The 22541-nt window shown below is 38.6% G+C and overlaps 2 protein-coding genes and 1 long non-coding RNA gene across 7 annotated transcripts; 1 reads left to right on the top strand and 2 right to left on the bottom strand.

Moving 5' to 3' along the window:
• Positions 1-452: 452 nt before the first annotated feature.
• Positions 453-2040, top strand: LOC141604690 (uncharacterized protein At4g06744-like). Its single transcript, XM_074423142.1, has one exon. The coding sequence runs from the start codon at positions 546-548 to the stop codon at positions 1920-1922; it is 1377 nt and encodes a 458-aa protein (XP_074279243.1). The 5' UTR covers positions 453-545; the 3' UTR covers positions 1923-2040.
• Positions 1993-21040, bottom strand: LOC141604691 (cullin-1-like). 2 transcript variants are annotated; one of them, XM_074423143.1, is made up of 13 exons: positions 20796-21040; positions 19455-19600; positions 19231-19330; positions 18402-18587; positions 18212-18259; positions 4352-4555; positions 4187-4264; positions 3979-4068; positions 3366-3446; positions 3218-3277; positions 3028-3117; positions 2847-2949; positions 1993-2101 (listed from the first exon to the last, which is right to left on the bottom strand). In XM_074423143.1, the coding sequence occupies exons 2-13, from the start codon at positions 19583-19585 to the stop codon at positions 2031-2033; spliced, it is 1242 nt and encodes a 413-aa protein (XP_074279244.1). In that variant the 5' UTR covers positions 19586-19600; positions 20796-21040; the 3' UTR covers positions 1993-2030. The 2 variants fall into 2 exon arrangements, with proteins under 2 accessions (XP_074279244.1, XP_074279245.1); XM_074423144.1 differs by lacking the exons at positions 1993-2101; positions 3028-3117 and having other exon boundaries at positions 2569-2949.
• On the bottom strand, positions 13425-16790 carry LOC141604689 (uncharacterized). 4 transcript variants are annotated; one of them, XR_012526182.1, is made up of 6 exons: positions 16674-16790; positions 16196-16511; positions 15932-16022; positions 15650-15732; positions 14380-15305; positions 13425-14240 (listed from the first exon to the last, which is right to left on the bottom strand). It is a non-coding gene; the product is annotated as an uncharacterized LOC141604689 (long non-coding RNA). The 4 variants fall into 4 exon arrangements; XR_012526183.1 differs by having other exon boundaries at positions 13425-14509; positions 14613-15305; positions 16674-16789; XR_012526185.1 differs by lacking the exon at positions 13425-14240 and having other exon boundaries at positions 15012-15305; positions 15646-15732; positions 16674-16789.
• Positions 21041-22541: the final 1501 nt, after the last annotated feature.

Raw genomic sequence — 22541 nt, 5'->3', positions numbered from 1 at the left:
ATAAAGCACTACTTACTTTCTAACCACCACAACTCCACAAGCCACTAAGAACATCACCAAATATACTTTAGAACTCTTCGTTCTGGTCAATTAAGTTTACCTTTATTTTTAGCACAAATACGATAACAAGAGAAAAATCATTTGTGAATGTAGCTATTGGATGACAGTGGACATGACATAGGTAAACAAATGATCAAGACAATTAGGACATGATCAGCTAGTCCTCCTTAAGATGGAGGTATCCGTTTTAAGTTTAAGACGAATCAAATATCATACTAAATGGGTATAAGGACAATTGATTTGTATTTCCCTATGCATTCTCTTTTTATCCTATTCATCCCACATTTATATATTTGACCCATTTTAAATTTAAGACGGATATGCGCACCTTAAATAAAAATTTGCTATATATATACCTCCTTTTTTATCAAGGCTCTCTTTCTCTCAGTGAGTGGAGTATATAGTCAACAACCCAACACACTCCTATCCTTAAAACACAAGCATTCTTCTACTCACAATTTGCTTACATTCAATCAATAATCTCCATGAAAATCCTCTCAAAATCTCTCATTTTACTCCTTGTAGTTGTTCTTAACTTGAACATTATAGTATCACATAACCTAAATAACCTTCCTTTTCATCATGGTAGTCATGAAGGTGGGAGAAACTTTTGGCCATGGGAACACCCTTACTCATGTCACCCATTTTGGCCATTTGGTTGTGATCACGACCAATCTCCGTCATCACCACCACCACCACTGACACCAACACCAGTGCCAGTACCAGTACCAGTACCAGTACCGCGACCTATTTCTCCTCCAGTTGTATTACCACCACCACCACCACAGCAACAACCAATACTACCGCCTGTCGTACCAGGCACTCTAATTTTCATTGATATAAGGCTCGGGTTAGTTTACCCGGTAATACAAAAATTCAAGTCCATTATCACTTCTGACCCACTCGGAATCACCTCGACATGGGTAGGCTCAAACATTTGTAGTTACAAAGGCTTCTTTTGTGATAACCCGCCTTACAACGCGAGTGCCACAACTATCGCGTCTATAGACTTCAACGGCTATGGTCTAGCCGCACCCACATTAGACGGATTTATCGACCAATTCCCTGATTTAGCCCTATTCCATGCTAACTCAAACAACTTTGGTGGAATTATTTCACCAAACATTGCAAAACTCCCTTTCCTTTATGAACTAGACTTCAGCAATAACCTATTTACCGGTCCATTCCCACTACCAGTAGTGGGAATGGACACTCTCTCCTTCTTAGATATCCGGTTCAATTTATTCACAGGGTCAGTCCCTCCAGCAATATTCACTCAAAACCTCGACGTACTCTTCCTAAACGACAATCTTTTTTTGTCAACTTTACCAGATACGCTAGCTAACACACATATCCTATACCTCACCTTAGCCAACAACAAATTCACAGGTCCGCTTCCACGAGACATTGCCAAAGCATTATCAGGACTAACTGAAGTCTTGTTACAAAACAATCTATTAACGGGTTGTCTACCGTATGAGCTAGGGTTCCTAAACCAAGTCACAGTTTTCGATATAAGCAAAAACCTGTTAACAGGCCCACTACCATTTTCTCTGGCTTGTCTCCAGAACATCCAAATTCTCGATTTATCATCGAACATGTTATCTGGTATGGTGCCAGACTTGATATGTCAGCTGCCATATCTAAGTAAGTTTTCGCTGTCGAATAATTACTTCACACAGGTTGGGCCAAGTTGTAGGAACTTGATCAGAAGAGGTGTTTTAGATGTCAGTAATAATTGCATTCCCGGTATGCCGTTCCAAAGGTCTATACTTGATTGTACAGCCTTCCTTGTGGTGCCAAGGATCTGCCCTTATATGGAAACCTTCAAAATTGTTCCTTGTAAACCTTTCTTTAAATAGAAATTTTGTCGGGTTTTTGTTTGTTTGTTCGTCCTGTTAATGAAATGCCAAGGCTGATTTAAAATCGAGTGAGCGAATCTGATTTTGAAAATTATTGTATTTTCCGTCTTAACCACTAGTCTTTGTTCTTATGTGCATTGCTATTAATTTATTCAAAAATTGTTGTGTACGACCATTTTCTACATAAGATTAACCCAATATGAGAAAGCCCAATAAAATTAATTGATAAATATATATTAAAATATTTTATTTTGATAACTTAATATTTTATATTAATAACTACCATATCTAAATGCGTCGGTATTCATCACAAGATGTCGGATTATCAAAATAAAGTTAGGATATAAATAAAATAAAATTTTAATTTTGGGCTATACTCCTTTTAGGCCAGTCCTATGCTATAAGACGGTCCTATAGGAGAATTGCTTTAATTTATTAAATTAAATACGGGAAATATAGCAACCCACTTAACTTATATAAATGTAGTAAATCAACCCTATAAGTTTCTCTTAATGTGCAATTAAGCACATATCTTATTTTTAAGAATAAAATTTGTTAATTAAATATTTTACTATTAATGAAAATCAAAATTATTGATTAGATTTTAATCTTAAAATTTTTTATTATTAAAAAACATGTTTAAATATTTTATTTCTTTTTGGTGAAAAATGTTCATAATATGAAAATTGTTAAATGATGCTGCAATCAAAAATTACATTACCAAATTTTTGTTTATACTAAACTTGCACGATTAGGCCAAGTATCGAAACAGCTGGGGATTCTCCTTGTCTCTTTGAATATAATCCCTACTGATCAAACCTTCAATCCTCTTGTTTATTGCCTTCAAGTCCATCAACAATCAAGCTGCTCGATGCACTCGCTGATCAATTGTTGATGCCCCAGTACCTTCCTATTTCTCGTCACCCCCTTTCTCGAGAATATTATCGCAAAATGTGGTCAGTAGCTCAGCACTAGAACTGCCAGAGACGCCCTTCTTCAGAAAAACCTCAAAAGCTTCCTTCAGTGCCTGCAATTTTATCATAGCGAAACAAATGTTAGCGTAAAATATTGAAGCCGAGAAAAAATTTCTTGAAAAAAATTAGACCTTGTGAAAGATGCTATCGCTTTGAAAAGGATCAGTCACGTAAGCCATGAAATTGTTATGCAACTCAATTAGTTTTTCGATGAAAAACTCCTGAAAGCAAAAATGTCAATACAAATTTCAAAGAAACTCATACATAACCGCCATAGAATCGCTGAAAAAAAAATGTTGTTCCCTCATCAGTAATACTCACCGTGCTCAATGCAGCATGTTCAGCCTGTTGTATCAAAGCCGTTCCCTCATCAGTAATATGCTGAAAGAAAACATGTATGTATCAGAAAAGCGATTAGGAGAAAATCAACGCTTGCTCGCTCAAATAAATCAAAAATCCATATATATACCTGCTTAAAGATACTACTAATGAGTTCCAGGCCTTCGGGAACTTTACTGTAAAGTCTGTAAATTCTGGAAAGGTCGTTTACCTGACCATACGCAGGAAGCCACGGAGATCAATTTCTATTGCCAACAATGTAAAAAAAAAATATTATCTCGTGTACCCCTCAACTTTTTCATTTTCTAAGACGTACTCCTCTTTTCTTGCAAAAAAATTTTGACCGTCAATAACTCGTAGCTACAAGTTCAGAATACGATAAACTTTTTTTTTTTCATATTGACCGTCTGTAAGAGGTCTTCAGTTTGAAAAAGAAATCACCGAAATCTCAACTCGTAGTTGGGAATTATGGCCGGTCAAAGTTTATTCGTTAAAAAGCTTTGACCAATCATAACTACCGGTTACGAGTTCAAAAATCGGGGAGTTATTTTTTTTCAAATTTAAGGCCTTCACGAAATAATTGGTTTGAAATTTTTTTTACCGTTTCCTGAACTCGTAACAGAAAATTATTGTCGGTCAAAGTTTTCTTTTTGTGAAAAACGAGGGGTATACCTCAGAAAACGAAAAAGCTCAGGGGTACACGAGAGAATAAGGAAAAAAAAAAAAAAAGTCGGTTATATTACCTTGTTATCTTTGAGCAGTGCGCGACATCCAGAATTCTCGTTCTCTAGCAACTGTTTTCCATAAACCAGTAACAGCTCATTTTGCACTTGCTGAAAACCAAAAAAAGCGTCAGCAGTCAGCAGCGAAGCCACAAAAGCAAGCAAAATCAGAAAAACCTTCACAGAACTCGGAAATGTCGGATTATCAGAATGATCAGGTAAAACTGACCTGCAATAGTTTCTGCCGAGTGTTAGAATGTAAATAGTGATCCACCATATCCGTTTCTTTCTTGAGGCGTTCTTCAACCTGCAAGAACAACAAGAAGTAAGATATAAAGCAAATTTTAAACCATCAAAATTGGAAAGTCGTTTAGAAACTGTTTCCAAAACTCGCCTTCAGCATGTATTCTGAACACGAATCCTCCAGAATCCAACTGGAGGCCTTTTCTGAATAGTAAGTCGCGGTATTTTCAAGCATAGGTGTTTCAAAGTCGTTTTCATAGTAATTCATTGATCCCATCCCAATTTCAACGTATACATCGAGTACTTTCTTTAATAACGCGCTGTCAATTTTCCCGCCCTCTCGTTCCACATGGATCTACACAGGGAATCAAAGTCAAGACATCAAAGAAAAATGGGATATTCTCCTGTGTACCCCTAAACTTTTTCGTTTTCTAAGGTCTACTCCTCGTTTTTCGCAAAAAAACTTTGACCGACAATAATTCTCTTATCCGAGTTCAAAAAACGGTAATTTTTTTTTCAAACCAATTATAAAATTCACCACTTTTTGAACTTGTAGCTGGTAGTTATGGTTGGTCAAAGCTTTTTTAACGAATAAACTTTGACCGACCATAATTCCCGACTACGAGTTGAGACATCGGTGAATTCTTTTTCAAACTGAAGACCTCTTAAAGGCAGTCAATTTGAAAAAAAGTTTATCGTATTCTGAACTTGTAATAGGGTATATCTTAGAAAACGAAAAAGTTCAGGAGTACACGAGAAAATATCCCAAAAATTATCACCGAAAAGAATACTGTAGGCACTGAAATTTTATTTAAGTGTCGAAAATACAGAAATTAATTAATTTGAGTCAATAATAAATAAATTACTCAATTTAATTATTTTTGTCCCTTTTAAATCAAATTGGGTCATTCTGAGTTATTCGGGTCCAAACAGAAGTCAAATTGGGCTAAAGTTGCAAACGAGCCAAGAAATGGGCTCACAACCCTAAGCCCAAGAAAGCCCAAACTTTCTCTATAAATAGAGCAAAGTTCATTCATTTTCATATATAGAAAAAACTCGAAGAAAAGCAAAGCTCTCGAATTCTCTCTGAAAATCTCGGGAAATTCAACGTAAGCAGTCAACAAGCACAACAAATTCGTGCCGCCTGCGCAAGAAAACTCAAACATTCAAACTCGAATATTCAAACATTCAAACTCGAATGTTCAAACATTCAAACATTCAAGAGAGACTCAAGTCGTTCGACCCTCTCAAGAATACAAGTCAACGTCGCGCGTAGAGTGCATACACCCTCTACACGTGCACCCCCTGCAAAACGCACGCGCACCCCTTACGTGGATCGTGCACGCGTACCCTGTTTGTTTAGTTAGAATCAGAGGATTATTAGAGATTGTACACGAACTTTTCTGATATTAATAAAAACTCATTTTGTTTCCTTGTTTTGTATTTCAGTTATCGCAATACAAAATTTGTCGTTACAAATTTGGTGAACCCGACGTGAAACTCTCTACCTCTCATCTCTACTACTTTACAAATTAAGTCTACCGCTACAAGAAGATGTCTACCAAGCAAGACACTTGTTCCAGCACCCCTAAGAAGACCAATGCAGCTATCTTGCAGGATACTCCTGCTGCTGCTCCCTCCCCAGCCACGCAATCAGTTGGCATCTGCACTAGAGGAATGGCAAAGAAAGCTGCTATCAACGCTGCTGCTACTAGCCTACGCTCTGCACATGTCCCTACCAGGCCACGCAAGATCTCTGTTGCCTCCCAGCTAGCTGCTGCTACAGCTATCCTTCTTTGCCTCTACTCCTTCGCGTGAAGAGACTCAAACTCCTAAGGTCGACAAAAATGCTTCCCCTTGCAAACCTAGGGCGTCACCAAAAAAGAAGGATGCCTCCACTCCTATCGCGCTTGTCATGGTGATTCTTTGGTTCTACACTTGAGGAGCAAGTCCAAAGCATGAATAAGCTCCTTGAAAAGATGATGAAGGAGAATGAAGAAAAGAACAAGAAGATTGATGACCTTCAAAAGGAGGTGGTGGAGCTTCGCGAGAAAAAGATCTCAAGTGAGCACACTGACTCTGACAAGGATGATGATACGGATAAGGACGATGACACAGATGATACTGCGAAGACTTCTGGCAATGAAATTGGCGCTTTCACTGAAGAGAAGCTTCAGGAGTTGATAGCTAAAACAATTAAAAGTCAGTTAGGTGAAAGTTCGACAAGCAGTGGACGCTACATCAAGCCTTACACTAAGAGGATTGACAGTCTGCGCATGCCTCTTGGTTATCAGCCTCCAAAGTTTCAACAGTTCGACGGGAAGGGAAATCCAAAACAACACATCGCCCACTTCGTCGAGACATGCAACAATGCTGGAACTAATGATGATCATCTAGTCAAGCAGTTCGTACGTTCTCTTAAAGGAATGGCCTTTGATTGGTACACAGACTTGGACTCTGAGTCAATTGACAGTTGGGGTCGCATGGAAGACGAATTTCTTAACAGGTTCTACAGCACTAGGCGTATTGTCAGCATGAGTGAACTAACAAACACAGCACAGTGGGAGGATGAACCTGTCGTCGACTACATCGATCGATGGCGTGCGTTGAGTCTGCAATGCAAAGATCGCTTAAGTGAATCCTCAGCAGTGGAAATGTGCATTAACGGGATGACCTGGGATATTCTTTATATAATGAAAGGAATCAAGCCAAAAAGCTTTCCAGAATTGGCAACCCTCGCTCACGACATGGAAATTACAATCAAAGGGCGTGGCAAAGCTCGATCAACCTCTTCTAAGGCACCAAGTGAAAAGAAGGAGTTCAGAAAGACAGATAAGGGCTTCAAGTCGGTAGGAAAAGAGGCAATGGTCGTCGAAACCAGCGGCTCGCCCGTTAAGATCTCATCAAAACCTAAGTTTGAAAAGAAGAAGGAGTCATATGCTTATAATTATCAGCAGAACAAGCCCACATTAAAAGAATTACAAGCTAGGAAGTACCCTTTCCCAGACTCTGACTTATCTGGAATGCTAGATGACCTTCTGGAGAAAAAGGTTATACAATTGCCAGAGTCCAAGAGACCTGACCAGGCTAACAAGACGAATGATCCCAACTATTGTCGTTATCACAGACTGATAAGTCATCCCCTTGAAAAATGTATAACACTGAAAGAGAAAATTATGCAGCTCTTCAGAGACGGAAAGATTATCCTTGACTTGGATGAAACAGTAGCTACAAATCAAACTACTGCAATATTGGAGCAGCATGAGGAACATGAGGAGCCAACGATGCATCATGGGTGGGATGTATGCATGTTACAATTCGGAAGCCTTGAACCTGTAGCTATATGGTTTCAAAAGCCATCTTCATCGATATCCCCAAAAGCAGGATTAGGTCCTCAAGATAAGAAGAATATAGATGATGATGACGAAGGGTGGACCTTAGTCACTCGCAAGAAGACAAAGAAACAAGTATGGCAAGCAGTCGAAGATGTCCATCATCGACGAAAGCAATCAAAGAAGATGAAAGCTTGTATGTCTGATGGGGAGAAGAAGTCTGAAACAATGGTCAAACCACGTGTCCTGCCTATCAATATGCTTAAGCAAAAATCGTTGAGTCATATTACTCTAGAGGAATTCTTTCCGAGAGGTTTCTTGAACAATGTTACCGTATGTACCATTTCTGCAGTAGATCATGATAATAAAGAAAAAGTAAAGGAAAACGAAGCAGATGATGCGGTACCATCACAACAATTGGAACCTTACCCTCAAAAGAAAAATGAAGTTGTAAAGGCTCTCAACGCTCTTCCCGCAAATATGGGGTGGAGACAAATCTTTCACCTGCCGAAAGAGAAGCGTCAGATAATACTCCAAGGACTTGATAAACCAGAACTATACGCTGGCAAGATGAAAGATGTAGCAGAGCTTGCAGAGCCGTCAACACAATGTGTCTCCTGCAATGCAGCCTTGACCTTTTCAGATGAAGATTTGCTTCTTGGTTCCAAGCCTCACAATAGGCCACTTTATGTGTCAGGGTACATTCGAGGACAAAAAGTCAACAGAATCTTAATAGATGGAGGCTCAGGAGTAAATCTCATGCCCAAAGCAACCATGAAAGAGCTAGGCATCACGGTTGATGAACTTTCTAGCAGTCGAACAGTAATTCACGGTTTCAACTTAAATGGAGAGCGTGCTATTGGCATGATTCGTGTAAACCTTAGCATGGGTGACTTGTCATCTGAAACACTCTTCCATGTCATCGAGGCCAAGACATCATTCAAGTTATTATTAGGTCGACCATGGAAACATGAAAATGGGGTCGTTGCATCAACCCTTCATCAATGCTTGAAGTATTATCGCGGCGGTGAGAGGAAAATAAATGGAGACGCCAAGCCTTTCACTAAGGCTGATTCTTTCTTCGCTGACGCAAAGTTCTTTGAAGAAAATGGTACTTCTAGTGAGTTCATGCCAACTACCATTTCTTCAACTGGAAAAGGAGGTAAGCTGAAAGAGAATACCAAAGAAGATGTTGTTACAAGTAATGTTAAAGAAAATGATGTTAAGCAAAGTATAGACAACGCTAGTAAAACATCTACTCCCATTAGATCACCCGAGAAGCAAGAAGTGCCACAGAAGTCTACCATGCCAGTGTTGCGGTATACTCCCAAGTCTCGCCGCAAAGAAGGAGATAGTCCTTTTGCAGAATGTCTAACAAAGAAAGATCTTAAAGACAAAAGTAAACCAAGTCCAATGATCAAACAAGAATGGATGGCGAAAGTTACCACACCTCTTCCAAGTTCAAACCAAATGATAATTATGAGACCTCCTCCAGTTGGTTTCGTCTGTTCATCAAACCAATTATCAAGCGATCAAAATGTGGGAATATTTCATTCCAACATACATACTCTTTGGAAAAGGCAGGTTACGACTTTACAAAACCAAATCCGCTTGGGAAAGTTGTAGAAGTTGAACCATATGGGCTTAACAAAACGCAACAGGAGTTGTACAAGCAAGAAGGAAGCTTTATAGAGACTAAAGCAGGGCTTGGTTATAAGTCTCCCACACCCGTGAAGATCAGTGCTCGTAGGAACAGAACCTCTACATCTTCACAACATATCACAGTGGAAGAGGCGGAAGAGAATGAAGCAGAAGATATTAAAAGACCATCAACATCTTCAGTCTTCGACAGGATAAGTCCACCTGCACAGAGAGACTGTCCTTCTGTATTCGACAGGCTAGGAAGACCGAGTTCTACAATAAATCGCCCTTCTGTCTTCGCTCGACTGGATAAACGAGGAACAATTAAAGTTAAGTCGTCAACCCCTCCGCCGTGTACAAGGAAGAAGGGTGCATTAAGTAATCATTTGGGTGTTCGTTCGAATACGATCTTCACTCGTTTAGGAGCCTCCAATAATGATAATGGTAAGACTCTTGTATGCTCAACTTCTGTGGAAGAAAATGATGAAGTAAGCGTAAGTGATGACTTGAAAAGCGCAATACCCTCTCGCATGAAGCGTTTGCAAGTGGTGGACATCATTCAGCATGAACCACTAAAAGCACGAAGACGAGTATTAATTCTCACTGGTCCGTCCTCAAACAATGTTGGAGAGACTAAACCTTCATCTTCACACTCTCGTGATGCAAAAGACTTGGAAAGTGTGACTTCTTATCATATCACTGCAGAAGAGATACCTGATAACAACGAGGAGGTAGAGGCTGACAAGGCACCTGAAACACTTGAAGACGAGGTACAATCAACCGTAGATGATTTAAAAGAACTAAACCTAGGAACTGATGAAGATCCTCGTCCAATCTACGTCAGTGCTCTGTTGACTAAAGAGGAAGAGGAGGAATACTACAAATTGTTGGTTGAGTACAAGGACGTCTTTGCTTGGAGCTATAAGGAAATGCCTGGACTAAGCCCAAAAATTGCAGTTCATCGATTGGCAATCAGAAAAGGAATAACTCCTAGAAAGCAATCTCAACGTCGCTTTAGGACAGAGCTTATCCCTGAAATTGAAAAAGAGGTTAACAAACTCATTGAGGCTGGATTTATCCGTGAAGTCAAATATCCTACATGGATAGCCAACATTGTTCCAGTCAGAAAGAAAAATGGGCAACTACGTGTATGCGTCGACTTCAGAGATCTTAATGATGCATGTCCCAAGGACGACTTCCCTTTGCCAGTTACAGAGTTGATGATTGACGCAACCACTGGTCACGAAGCACTCTCATTCATGGATTGTACTGCTGGTTACAATCAAATACATATGGCACCCGAAGATCAAGAAGCAACAGGTTTTCGAACCCCAAAAGGAATCTTCTGCTACACGGTCATGCCGTTTGGACTAAAAAATGCTGGGGCCACATATCAGCGAGCAATGCAAAAGATCTTTGATGACATGTTGCATAAAACGATAGAGTGTTATGTTGACGACGTAGTTGTCAAATCAAAGCAAAGAAAAGACCATGTTAAAGACCTTCAGACCGTCTTTGAGAGACTTAGGAAATGTCAACTCAAGATGAACCCACTCAAGTGTGCATTTGGCGTCACATCCGGGAAATTCTTGGGGTTCGTGGTAAGGCACAGAGGCATTGAAATTGACCAAACAAAAATCAAAGCTATCAACGAAATGCCAGAACCAAAGACATTGAAGGAGCTGCGCGGGTTGCAGGGACGTTTGGCATACATACGAAGGTTCATCTCTAACCTAGCGGGACGTTGTCAGCCATTCAGTCATCTCATGAAAAAGGATGCTCCATTTCAGTGGGATGAAAAATGCAAACATGCTTTTGATAGCATAAAAAAGTACCTGGCTAGTGCACCAGTGTTGGGGGCACCGATTCCAGGAAAACCGCTCATTCTATACATCGCCGCACAAGAACGATCGCTGGGGGCAATGTGTGCGCAAGAAATTGAAGACCGCAAGGAGAGGGCACTCTACTACTTGAGTCGTACCTTGGTTGGAGCTGAATTAAATTACTCGCCTATAGAGAAAATATGTCTTGCTTTGGTGTTCGCCATCCAAAAGTTGAGGCACTACATGCAGGCGCATACCATACATGTAGTCTCAAAAGCTGATCCAATCAAGTACATACTCTCAAGACCAGTCTTATCTGGAAGACTTGCGAAATGGGCAGTGTTATTTAAGCAGTATGACTTAGTGTTTGTGTCTCAAAAAGCAGTAAAAGGTCAGGTTATTGCAGATTTCTTCGCTGATCATCCAGTCCCGACAGAGTGGGAACTCTCAGATGAACTACCAGGAGAAGAAATATTTTACGTGGACATTTTACCTCCGTGGCAAATGTACTTCGACGGTGCTGCAAGGCGAGACGGGGCTGGAGCAGGAGTTGTGTTCATATCTCCGCAAAACCACGTAATGCCATACTCATTTACACTCACACAGGTTTGCTCAAATAACGTAGCAGAATACCAAGCTTTGATATTAGGTCTTCAAATGGCAATTGAAATAGGCGTAAGGGACATGGATATTTACGGAGACTCACAATTGGTGATCAGCCAAGTCCTCGATGAGTATGAGGTAAGAAAGGAAGACTTGATTCCCTACCATCAACAGGCATTGCAACTGCTTAATCAACTTGACTCCATCAATATTGGTCATGTACCGAGGAGTGCCAATAAGTTGGCTGACGCGCTTGCTAACCTTGCAGCCACTTTGGCACTGGGGGCGAAGAATCTATGCAAGTACCGTCTGCAATCATTTGGGCAATACCTTTGCTTGAAGCAGTAGAAGATATAGATACAACAAACATGATTTGCGTCTACACGGCTGATGAAGATGATTGGCGCCAGCCTATCATCGATTTCTTGGACCACCAAAAATTACCCGATGATCCCAGGCACAAGATAGAGGTACGTCGACGTGCTCCAAAATTTATTCATTACAAAGGGACGCTCTACAGACGCTCTTTCTTAGGACACTGGTTGAGGTGTCTAAATGAAGATGAAGCTACTGAAGCAATGCACGAAGCCCACTCTGGAATTTGTGGCGCTCACCAATCTGGACCTAAACTTTATGATCGTGTAAAGAGAATGGGGTATTACTGGCCAACCATGGTTCAAGACTGCATGGACTTCGCAAAAAAGTGTCAACCCTGTCAGTTCTATGCAAACTTCATACATCAGCCACCGGAGCCATTACACCCGACTGTGTCTTCATGGCCCTTTGAAGCTTGGGGACTTGACATTGTGGGACCTCTCACTCCGAAAGCCTCGAATGGACACGAGTATATTCTCGCTGGTACCGACTATTTCTCAAAATGGGCAGAAGCCATCACATTACGGGAAGTCAAGAAGGAAAATGTTGTAAATTTCATCCGAACTCAAATAATATACAGATATGGTGTACCACAACGTATCATAACTGATAATGGGAAACAGTTCGATAACCATCTGATGACAAGTTTAGGAGAGAAGTTCAAATTCAGACAGTACAAGTCATCGATGTACAACGCTCCTGCAAATGGCTTGGCTGAAGGCTTTAACAAGACACTTTGCAACTTGTTGAGAAAAGTAGTAGCAAAATCAAAGCGGGATTGGCATGAAAGAATTGGTGAGGCATTGTGGGCCTATCGCACCACATACAAAACTCCTACTCAAGCAACCCCGTATGCGTTGGTGTATGGAGTGGAAGCTGTGTTGCCATTAGAAATGCAGATCCCATCCTTACGCATTGCTATTCAAGAGGAACTTACAGAAGATGAAAATGACAAGTTACGTTTAGCAGAGTTGGAGGCACTCGATGAAAAAAGACTAGAGGCCCAACAGAAGCTCCAATGTTATCAAGCAAGGATGTCGCGAGCATTCAACAAAAAAGTACGTCCTCGTTCTTTTCAAGTAGGAGACCTAGTCCTTGCAATACGAAGACCAATTATCACCTCTCACAAACCAGTTGGTAAATTCACCTCAAAGTGGGATGGCCCGTATGTGGTACAAGAAGTCTACACGAATGGCGCATACAAGATTGCGGATGAAGACGGTGTGCTCATAGGCCCAATAAATGGGAAATTTCTCAAACGTTACTACTCTTGAAACAACAAGCCATGCTCCTAAGCAAGAGTGTAAACTGCAAACCATGCTCCTAAGCAAGAGCGTAAACTGCAAACCATGCTCCTAAGCAAGAGTCTAAACTGCAAGCCTATATGAACTACGTCGGCTTGATCTTGTGAAGTATTGTTTCTACTTTACAAGTACGTAGGCAACTTGGGGAAACTTGTAACCTGAGTGCAGCCATATATATATAAAAAAAAAAATGTGTATCATACCCAAAAAAAAAAAAAAAAAAAAAAAATACAAGTCAACGTTGGCTTGATCTTGTGAAGCCTATATGAACTACGTCGGCTTGATCTTGTGAAGTATTGTTTCTACTTTACAAGTACGTAGGCAACTTGGGGAAACTTGTAACCTGAGTGCAGCCATATATATATAAAAAAAAAATGTGTATCATACCCAAAAAAAAAAAAAAAACAAAAAAAAAAATTGAACTACGTCGGCTTGATCTTGCAGGTTGTCATACTTGTCACCTTGCAAGTACGTAGGCAGCTTGAGTGAACATGTTGCTCGAGTGCAGCCACCCCTCCAAACAAACACCATTTCCCTTTACACTACTATGCAGGCCTTCATCAATCATCTTTGAAAGACTCCAATACACTTCGTGAAGCATTTTTCTTCAATAGGCTTGACAAGCTTCGAGTCTTCATAACTCAGGCTTCAAATCCTCATGCTCCATTATTCCTCTAAATACTTTCAGCGTCTTCGAGTCTTCATAGTCTTCGAGAGCTTCGGCTTCAATCTTTGAAAGCGTCAGTGGTTATTAAAAGCCTCAACGGTCTTCAGAAAGCTTCAGTCCCTCATATGATTTCCAATATAGCTCTAACAGTTACAAGAAGCAATAAGCAACTTGATAGCCTTCAAAGCTTCGACATTTTTTTTTGCAGATGCTTGCACAGCGTGTATGTCTTCAGGAAGTTCCGATGGTCTTCAGATCTTCTAAAAGCTTCATAATTTGATTAAGCTTGACCAATCTTCAAAAAGAAAGTAAAAAAAAAACTCAAGGAGCTCAACAACCTTCCAATGGTACGAAAAGCTTGATAAGTCTTCTAATGTCAAGAAGTAAGAGCAATACTGATAATAATTAAAAAAAAAATCTTGATGAGGTCGAACATTTTTTGCGAGGCTTCAACGGTCTCTCATATCCCGGGCATCTTCATATTCCATGGTGACGAAAACTGTATGTCAGTTTTTGTGACGAAGAAGAGATAAACTAATTTAGTCGTCCAATTTTGATATACACCTGAACCAAATTAATAAAGAAAAAAGTTGAAGTTGGCCATGAACAGAGGAGCACATCAGCAAAGCAATTGATGATATCAAAGGTAAATCAAATATGGCCACACCGTCACTTTGTTTAACTACTGCGATAAGCTACCAACAAGTCGAAGTGTCCAGTTCGCCAAGCATAACGATGATCGAGTGGAGGAGTCTGACCATAGCGTGCATACCTATCGCTGATAAAAAAAAGACACAAGAGCAGATAATCATCAAATTTAAACCTATGCAGAGAAAAATCCAGTAAATCGTTCTTGACATTTGAATGCATTCCATCCTGCACCTGCACAGCTCCGAATTCAAGTGTGCAATTGAAGTCCATAAACGTCAATAAAGCTCGAATCTTAACTTTATTCAAAATAAAAAAACTAGAGATTCACGATCATGATGCCGAAGCCTTCGTTCGAATTGATCTTCGCAAGCTCTATGCGTAGGCAATGATAATAGCAGCTCCGTGAAGTCAAATATGAGAACAATAATGCAAGTTTGATCATTAAAAGTTCAGTTTGAACAACAAAAAAATTGAGAGTACAAAATTTTAAAAAAAAAAATGCCGTTAAGACAAGGATCACGAGATCAATCAAGGTTCAACATTGTCGAATATTCTGTCATACAAATGAACCAAACAAATAAATGGTCAAGAGTTGGCTACAAAGTAATGCCTTAAAGGACATTGTAGCAGTGGATATTCCTCAGGTCATCCTCCCGAACTCGAAGCAACAACGAATGAAATTTGCTGGATGCGTCAAATTGATCGACCGCTGCAACAAACAAATACCACAACGTCAAGCATAATGATAGACCAAAAACAGGAGGCGGCTATGACAAAACAGCGGGCAAGTCTGTCATTGCAAACATAGATGTGAAGGTAATTATAGAAGCTGCTTGATGATAAAGTCGCCAGTTTGAAGCCAGCACATGTCTACAGTATTCTTTTTTATCAATAGGTTACCTCAACATAAATACGAGTATATTAAAAAGATGACGATAGTGATAAGAAGTTATATATTCAAATTCATAAGTGATTAAGATAAAAAAAAAAAAAAAAAAAAAAACAGTAGCAAAGGAAGAGAAAAATAGATAGAGGCGCATGAAGACTACCTACCAGCGTCGGAATAGAGGGACCGAGAACGCAATAAACATGATGTCCATATATAGAAGTCGTGTGCTTCCAGGGAATCTGATCAGCTGCAAAAGGGAAGGAGAAACGCAAATATCAAATTGAATAAACACAAAGGAAATAAGCTGAACAGTTTAATGTGTGGCTATCAAGTTTGATGAGTGGATTCATAAGAACTTACGATTGTTCATCATATAAAATTAAAGCAGGAGCAAAATTTAAAAGACCAAAAAAAAAAAATGAACAGAGTCATGAAAGGGTACTTACGTAAAACTTGTGGCTCCAAATCAATGTCAGCAATCATCAACGACCATGAATGTCAATGGAGTTTGGCTTGTAAATGAATGACCTGGATCTACTAAGAAGAAGAAAGCAAGCAGAGGAAGGTGAGATATAAACCAAGTAGAGTAGGAGGTAGTTCAAGTCAACTTTGTAACTTGTAAGATAAAATTATGGACACAACAACACAATACGTGAATTCAAAAAAAAAAAAAATGGATTGATCAAGACAAACTTGAAGTTGCTACTCACACATGTTACTCTTGCTCCTATCAACGCCAGGAGGCCGAGGCCGAAGCCGCTCAAGTTTGAGCTGCCAAAAAGAGGTAAGAAAAAGAAATTTAAGTGTTCAAGTCAAGAACGGAAATAAAATGACCAACAATCTGTACGTAGAAAAGCTAAGGAAAGACCATGGAGTTTGATAAAGCTCAGTGACAACGCTATTGCAAAGCTACCGTACGAGATACACAAAGTTGGCAAATGAAAAAAGATTGAGATGATAGTAAAGGAAGTAAATTAAGAAGTCAAAACGAAGGTAGACCACATGCTATCAAAATTGAGCTTCCCCCTGCACAAGTCGACATCTTCATCAAGAAAAAGAACACAAGAAACATAATTACCATCAAGTTCAATTTTGAAACAGGACAATCATCATCATCAAATTTGAGAGCAAAACAAGAGCTAAATTTAGAAGTGATTAATAAAAAGGGACATTAAAAAGGGTACGTACCTGTTGCAACAAAAGCCTAAGAGCTTGAAGAGAAATAAGATCATCTTTGTTTAGCTTCAAAGAAGGCAGTACGGGAATACTATCTGAATATGCATGGCTGATGGCTTGACAGTTGACATATATATAGGGAGATTTTATGATTAAAAAAATAAAATTGCATGCCCGACAAGAAATCACGCCTGTCTCCTTGATGAAAGGAACCAATAAAGTAGAAAGCCTTGGGAGTATGCACGCATGGTCTGCAGTCTGCACACTTCAAGTATGGAAAAACACAATTTATGATTAGAAAATAGAATGCTTACCCTGGAAATCTGGCCGGCTCACCACTGAAAACAACCAATAAAAAATTGTCTTACAAGAATTTGCAATTTGCTCAAGTTGGCAAAATAAATTGTATCTTAACAACTTTCCAACAAGTTGAATGAAATTTGATACGTTGGTATAGTGGTGCCGATTTAAGCATTTCTTATTCATAAAGTAATCAGTCGAACATATTTGTAACTGTCAAGTATCATCCGTCAAGGTTACAAAATGGCCAGGGTGATATAAATTTAAGTGCAATCCGTCAAAGATTACAAAATGACTCGACGACGGAAAATCAAGTATTATTCGTCAAGGTTACAAAATGACCAAGGTGACGAAAAATTCAAATGCTATCCGCCAAGTCAGATAATGACAGGATGGCCAAAAAAATGTTATCGATGCAACATGATGGATAGCCGTCGACTTCCAAGTCAAACCAAAAGAATGTGTCGAGACCCCGCCACGCTAAAACACTTCGAAGGTGGGCATGCCAAAGTCTCGAGGGGGCAATTTGTAGGCACTGAAATTTTATTTAAGTGTCGAAAATACAGAAATTAATTAATTTGAGTCAATAATAAATAAATTACTCAATTTAATTATTTTTGTCCCTTTTAAATCAAATTGGGTCATTCTGAGTTATTCGGGTCCAAACAGAAGTCAAATTGGGCTAAAGTTGCAAACGAGCCAAGAAATGGGCTCACAACCCTAAGCCCAAGAAAGCCCAAACTTTCTCTATAAATAGAGCAAAGTTCATTCATTTTCATATATAGAAAAAACTCGAAGAAAAGCAAAGCTCTCGAATTCTCTCTGAAAATCTCGGGAAATTCAACGTAAGCAGTCAACAAGCACAACAAATTCGTGCCGCCTGCGCAAGAAAACTCAAACATTCAAACTCGAATATTCAAACATTCAAACTCGAATGTTCAAACATTCAAACATTCAAGAGAGACTCAAGTCGTTCGACCCTCTCAAGAATACAAGTCAACGTCGCGCGTAGAGTGCATACACCCTCTACACGTGCACCCCCTGCAAAACGCACGCGCACCCCTTACGTGGATCGTGCACGCGTACCCTGTTTGTTTAGTTAGAATCAGAGGATTATTAGAGATTGTACACGAACTTTTCTGATATTAATAAAAACTCATTTTGTTTCCTTGTTTTGTATTTCAGTTATCGCAATACAAAATTTGTCGTTACAAATACCATTGCTAAAAATATTCTAGCGACAAGCATACCGAAGCTATAACAGCGTCCTTGGCTTTGCCAGATATTTCTTGATAAACCTGACAAAGTTAAAAAGTTTATATATAACCGCTCTCAAATTGGAAACACGAAGAAGAAAAACAATGAGACGGAGAAAATGTATAATAGATATGAAAATGAGAAGTTATATTTAGTTAAAACAAAAAATGTTTTTCAACTTACAAGTTCACGGAAGCAAGTGTAACCAACTTCCTGCAGTGATGGAAGCTTTGTTCTAGGAATGAAATAGCGGTCAAGATAATGGAAGAAGCGAGTCAACCATTTAACCATTTCTTTATGATTTGACCATCTGTTCACAAGTTCTCTTAACAAAAACTCATCATGCTTCTCCCTCAATGAAGGCAAAACCTGAAGAGGCCATGACGAAAGAGTGTTTAACGCTTCAAGTACAGAGCCGCAAATTTCCCATACATTCAGAAAATATAATGCCACATATATCAAAACTAGCAAACTGGGATGAATTAGACGAGTATAACCGCATCAAGAGGAAAATAAACGATTGGAGGCCACATCCCCAAGTAGGATTGTTGTACAGACAATCATAATCATAATTGGGATATTCTACGTGGTAACCTCGTGTGTTTTTTTATTTTCTACATGGTAACCTCGTTTTTAACAAAAACACCTTTGACAGGCCATAATTCACGATCAAAACTTCTGAAAGCGGTGATTTTTTTTTTCAAATTGACCGGCTTTACGAGATCTGGTTTCTGAACTCGTGGCAAGAATTACGGCCAGTCAAACTTTAAACTTTGACTGACCGTACCTCTTTGTAGCGTGTTCCGAATGCGACATTTTTTTTTTCAAATTGACCGCGTTAATGATATCTTTGATTTGAAAAAAAAAATTGTCGCTTTCTGAACTCATGGTTGTGAGTTATGGCTAGTCAAACGCGTTTTTGATGAAAATGAGGTTACCATGTAGAAACTAAAAAAACACGGGGTTACCACGTAGAAATCAAATGAACCCGAAAAGGGCAAAACATTCTCACCTTTTCGTTCAAGTAATCCACGAATACTTGTTTGTATTTGTCGTACAGCTGCTGAGAATAGTCATGTGGCGGTTTTTGAGTACACATGTTCCAGATAATCCTGAAAGAGTACATGAGAGTTCAGACTCAACAACATTACTCCAGTGTCTCAATGTTTCCCGAAAATTGCAGGGTAAAAAAAAGTACAGCAAAGCTTGCTAGTAATAATAGCATAAGACACGTACGCATAAAGCATCATGTAGTCCTCGGACTTGAATGGTGGCTCCGGCAATCCTTCTAAGATCCTTTCCAACTTTTTGATCCCCTTCTCCATGACCTCCCATCCTTGTTCAAGCTCTAGGATCTTGCGATCCATTGACAAACCCGTTCACTGTCATACCACAAAACAAATCTTACATCTAACAATTCCAAGACATTACCAACATAAACGAAAGTTTGAGGGAAAATATGTGCTGACTAATAGTGACTGCCAGTTGTACGCACTAATATCGATCCTTTACCCAACAATTCCAAGACATTACCAACACAAACGAAAGTAACGAAAGTTTGGGGGAAAATAAAGTCATTCATAGATTATACTGCCAATTATAAAAACTAATATCGATCCTTTACTTAATAATTCCAAGACATTACCAACATAAACGAAAGTTTAGGGGAAAATAAAGTCATTCATAGATTATACTGCCAGCTGTACGTACTAATATCGATCATTTACTTAACAGTTCCAAGACATTACCAACAGAAACGAAAAAATTGGATTATACTGCCAATTATACGTAATAATATCGATCATTATTACTTAACAATTCCAAGACATTACCAACAATGAAAATAAGATGTTGATAGATTATACTGCCAATTGTTCGTACAAATATCGATCATTTACTTAACAATTCCAAGACATTACCAAAAGAAACTAAAAAATTTGGGTGAAAATAAGTCGTTGATAGATTATACTGCCAATTATACGTAATAATATCGATCATTTACCCAACAATTCCAAGACATTACCAACATAAACGGAAATATTTGGGTGAAATTAAGCCGTTATAGATTATACTGCCAATTATACGTAATAATATCGATCATTTACTTAACTGTTTCAAGACATTACCCAACATAAACGGAAAAAATTGGGTGAAAATAAGCCATTGATAGATTATACTGCCAATTATACGTAATAATATCGATCATTTACTTAATATTCCAAGACATTACCAACATAAACGAAAAAAATTGGGTGAAAATAAGCAGTTGATAGATTATATTGTTCGTACAAACATCGATCATTTAACGATTCGGACATCAACATTAACAAGATAAATGAAAAATTGGGTGAAAATAAGCGATTATATAGTACTAACAATATATAAGCTCAGTTAGATTTGAGTCGATTGTGAAAAAATTAGAATGTACGTAACCGATAAACTTTAATAAACTCGTAAGCAATATACATATATATAAGCTTGGTTAAACTTAAGTCGACTGTCGAGAAATTACGACGTAATTCATAAACTTATCATCTTTTGGTGTGAAAATAAGCGAAGATTGTATAGATAACTGACCTTAAAATAGCGCGAAGACGGTGTTGGGGAAGAAGAATGAGAAAACCGCAAGAAATTCAACTGAACAAGAAAGACAAACACAAAAAGGTTAATTTCCTTTTTTTTTTTTAAACTGCAGTCAACCATAATCAATAACCAAATATTAGAATCCTGTATTTTTGGAAACTCATTATATAAAATCTATAGTATAATTTGGATTTTGGAGACTATGAAGTTTTTTTTTTTTTTTTTTGGTAAGTGAGGCTATTGTCAAATTTGGACAACAGTTGACTCTTATTGTCAATTAAGATATTCATGTTGTAATGGATCCTCCAAGTTTTGGGGTGAAGGCCCATGTTCTTTTGGACTGAAACGGGATTTAAATTGGACTGCATTTATTGGATATGATTTGAACTAAACTGAATTTATAGTATTTGAACTGAACTAAACTGAATTTATAGTATTTGAACTGAACTTAACTGAACTTGTAAGACCTAAATTAAACTGAACTTATAGTTAGACCTGACAAAAGTATACCGAACCCGAAAAAACGATCGAAAATACCCGAATCGACACCTGACCGTACCCCCGAAAGGTATAACTGAACTTCACCCCGAAACCTGAATTGATTTGAAATCGAACCGAATTTGTAATATCCGAAATAGACCCAAGATCGAATGAACCTGAACTGTTTCAACCTGAATTGATTTAATCCCGAACCGATATATATCTGAACCGATTTAAACCTGTACATTGATGACAGAAACCCAACATTGAAACCCGAAATGACCCGAATGTACCTAGGCGTCACATTTAGGGTGTCTTTTTGTACATAAGTGTCACCCATTTGACGTCAATGAATTAATATTATATCGTAGTTATGCAAAAAAAACATTATTTATTACTTTTTTTAAAAAAATTATTCGTATTATATCCAATCTTTTGAATAAAGACCTAATCCCTTGACATCCGATCCGATTATGACCAGACTCGAATCTCATCTGCTCTGATATTGACCTGACTCGAACCTTATTTGCACCGATTTTGACTTAACTCGAACCTGAACCAACCCGAAATATCTACAACCGATTAAAAGTAAAAACTGAATCCAACCTGAATTGAACCGAACTGAAATCGAAAAAAAAAAAAAAAGATAAACCGAAATAATCCGATCCGAAAGAACCCGAACCGAAACTGATCCGATTGACCCGTTTGCCACCTCTACTTATAGTATCTAAACTGAACTGAAGTTATAGAATCTGAACTTAACTTATAAGATCTGAACTGAACTTACACGATCCGAATTTAAATTAACTAAATTAATGTAACTTAAATATTATTATTATTATTATTATTATTATTATTATTATTATTATTATTTGTCATTGTTATTATTATTGTTATTGTTATTTTCATTGTTCTTGTTCTTGTTGTTATTTTTATTTTTATTATTATTTATTACCATTATTTTTTTATAAAATCACAACTTTTATTATTATTATAATAATAATAATAATAATAATAATAATAATAATAATAATTGGAAACAGTGCGATGACTGCGATCTAGGTAGAGGTGGACTGTGGGACGGTTCGGTGCGGGTCGGGCCTGGTTATAAGCAGGCGGGTTGGGGGAGATGGAGTCCGAGCCCACACCACGGATTGAGGGTGTGCGGGCTGGGCTAGGAAGTGATGGCCCTGAATCAGCTCGGGTATAGGGGCGGGCTGGGAGGGCCAGCTGGCTAAGGGGATGTTGACCTGGTTTGGC

The sequence above is a fragment of the Silene latifolia genome, chromosome 10 (genome assembly GCF_048544455.1).
Source record: "Silene latifolia isolate original U9 population chromosome 10, ASM4854445v1, whole genome shotgun sequence".
Taxonomy (NCBI): domain Eukaryota; kingdom Viridiplantae; phylum Streptophyta; class Magnoliopsida; order Caryophyllales; family Caryophyllaceae; genus Silene; species Silene latifolia.
This window is presented reverse-complemented; position numbering and strand designations above follow the sequence as displayed.

What these genes read in the sequence shown, in the direction of transcription:
- LOC141604691 (XM_074423143.1), bottom strand. Translation starts at nt 19,585, where the DNA reads ATGGATCGCAAGATCCTAGAGCTTGAACAAGGATGGGAGGTCATGGAG. An exon ending in ACACTTGCTTCCGTGAACTT is followed by an intron (nt 18,260 to 18,401) that starts GTAAGTTGAAAA and finishes TAACTTTGTCAG; the next exon opens with GTTTATCAAGAAATATCTGG. An exon ending in AACATGCTGCATTGAGCACG is followed by an intron (nt 3,118 to 3,217) that starts GTGAGTATTACT and finishes TTTTGCTTTCAG; the next exon opens with GAGTTTTTCATCGAAAAACT.
- LOC141604690 (XM_074423142.1), top strand. Translation starts at nt 546, where the DNA reads ATGAAAATCCTCTCAAAATCTCTCATTTTACTCCTTGTAGTTGTTCTT.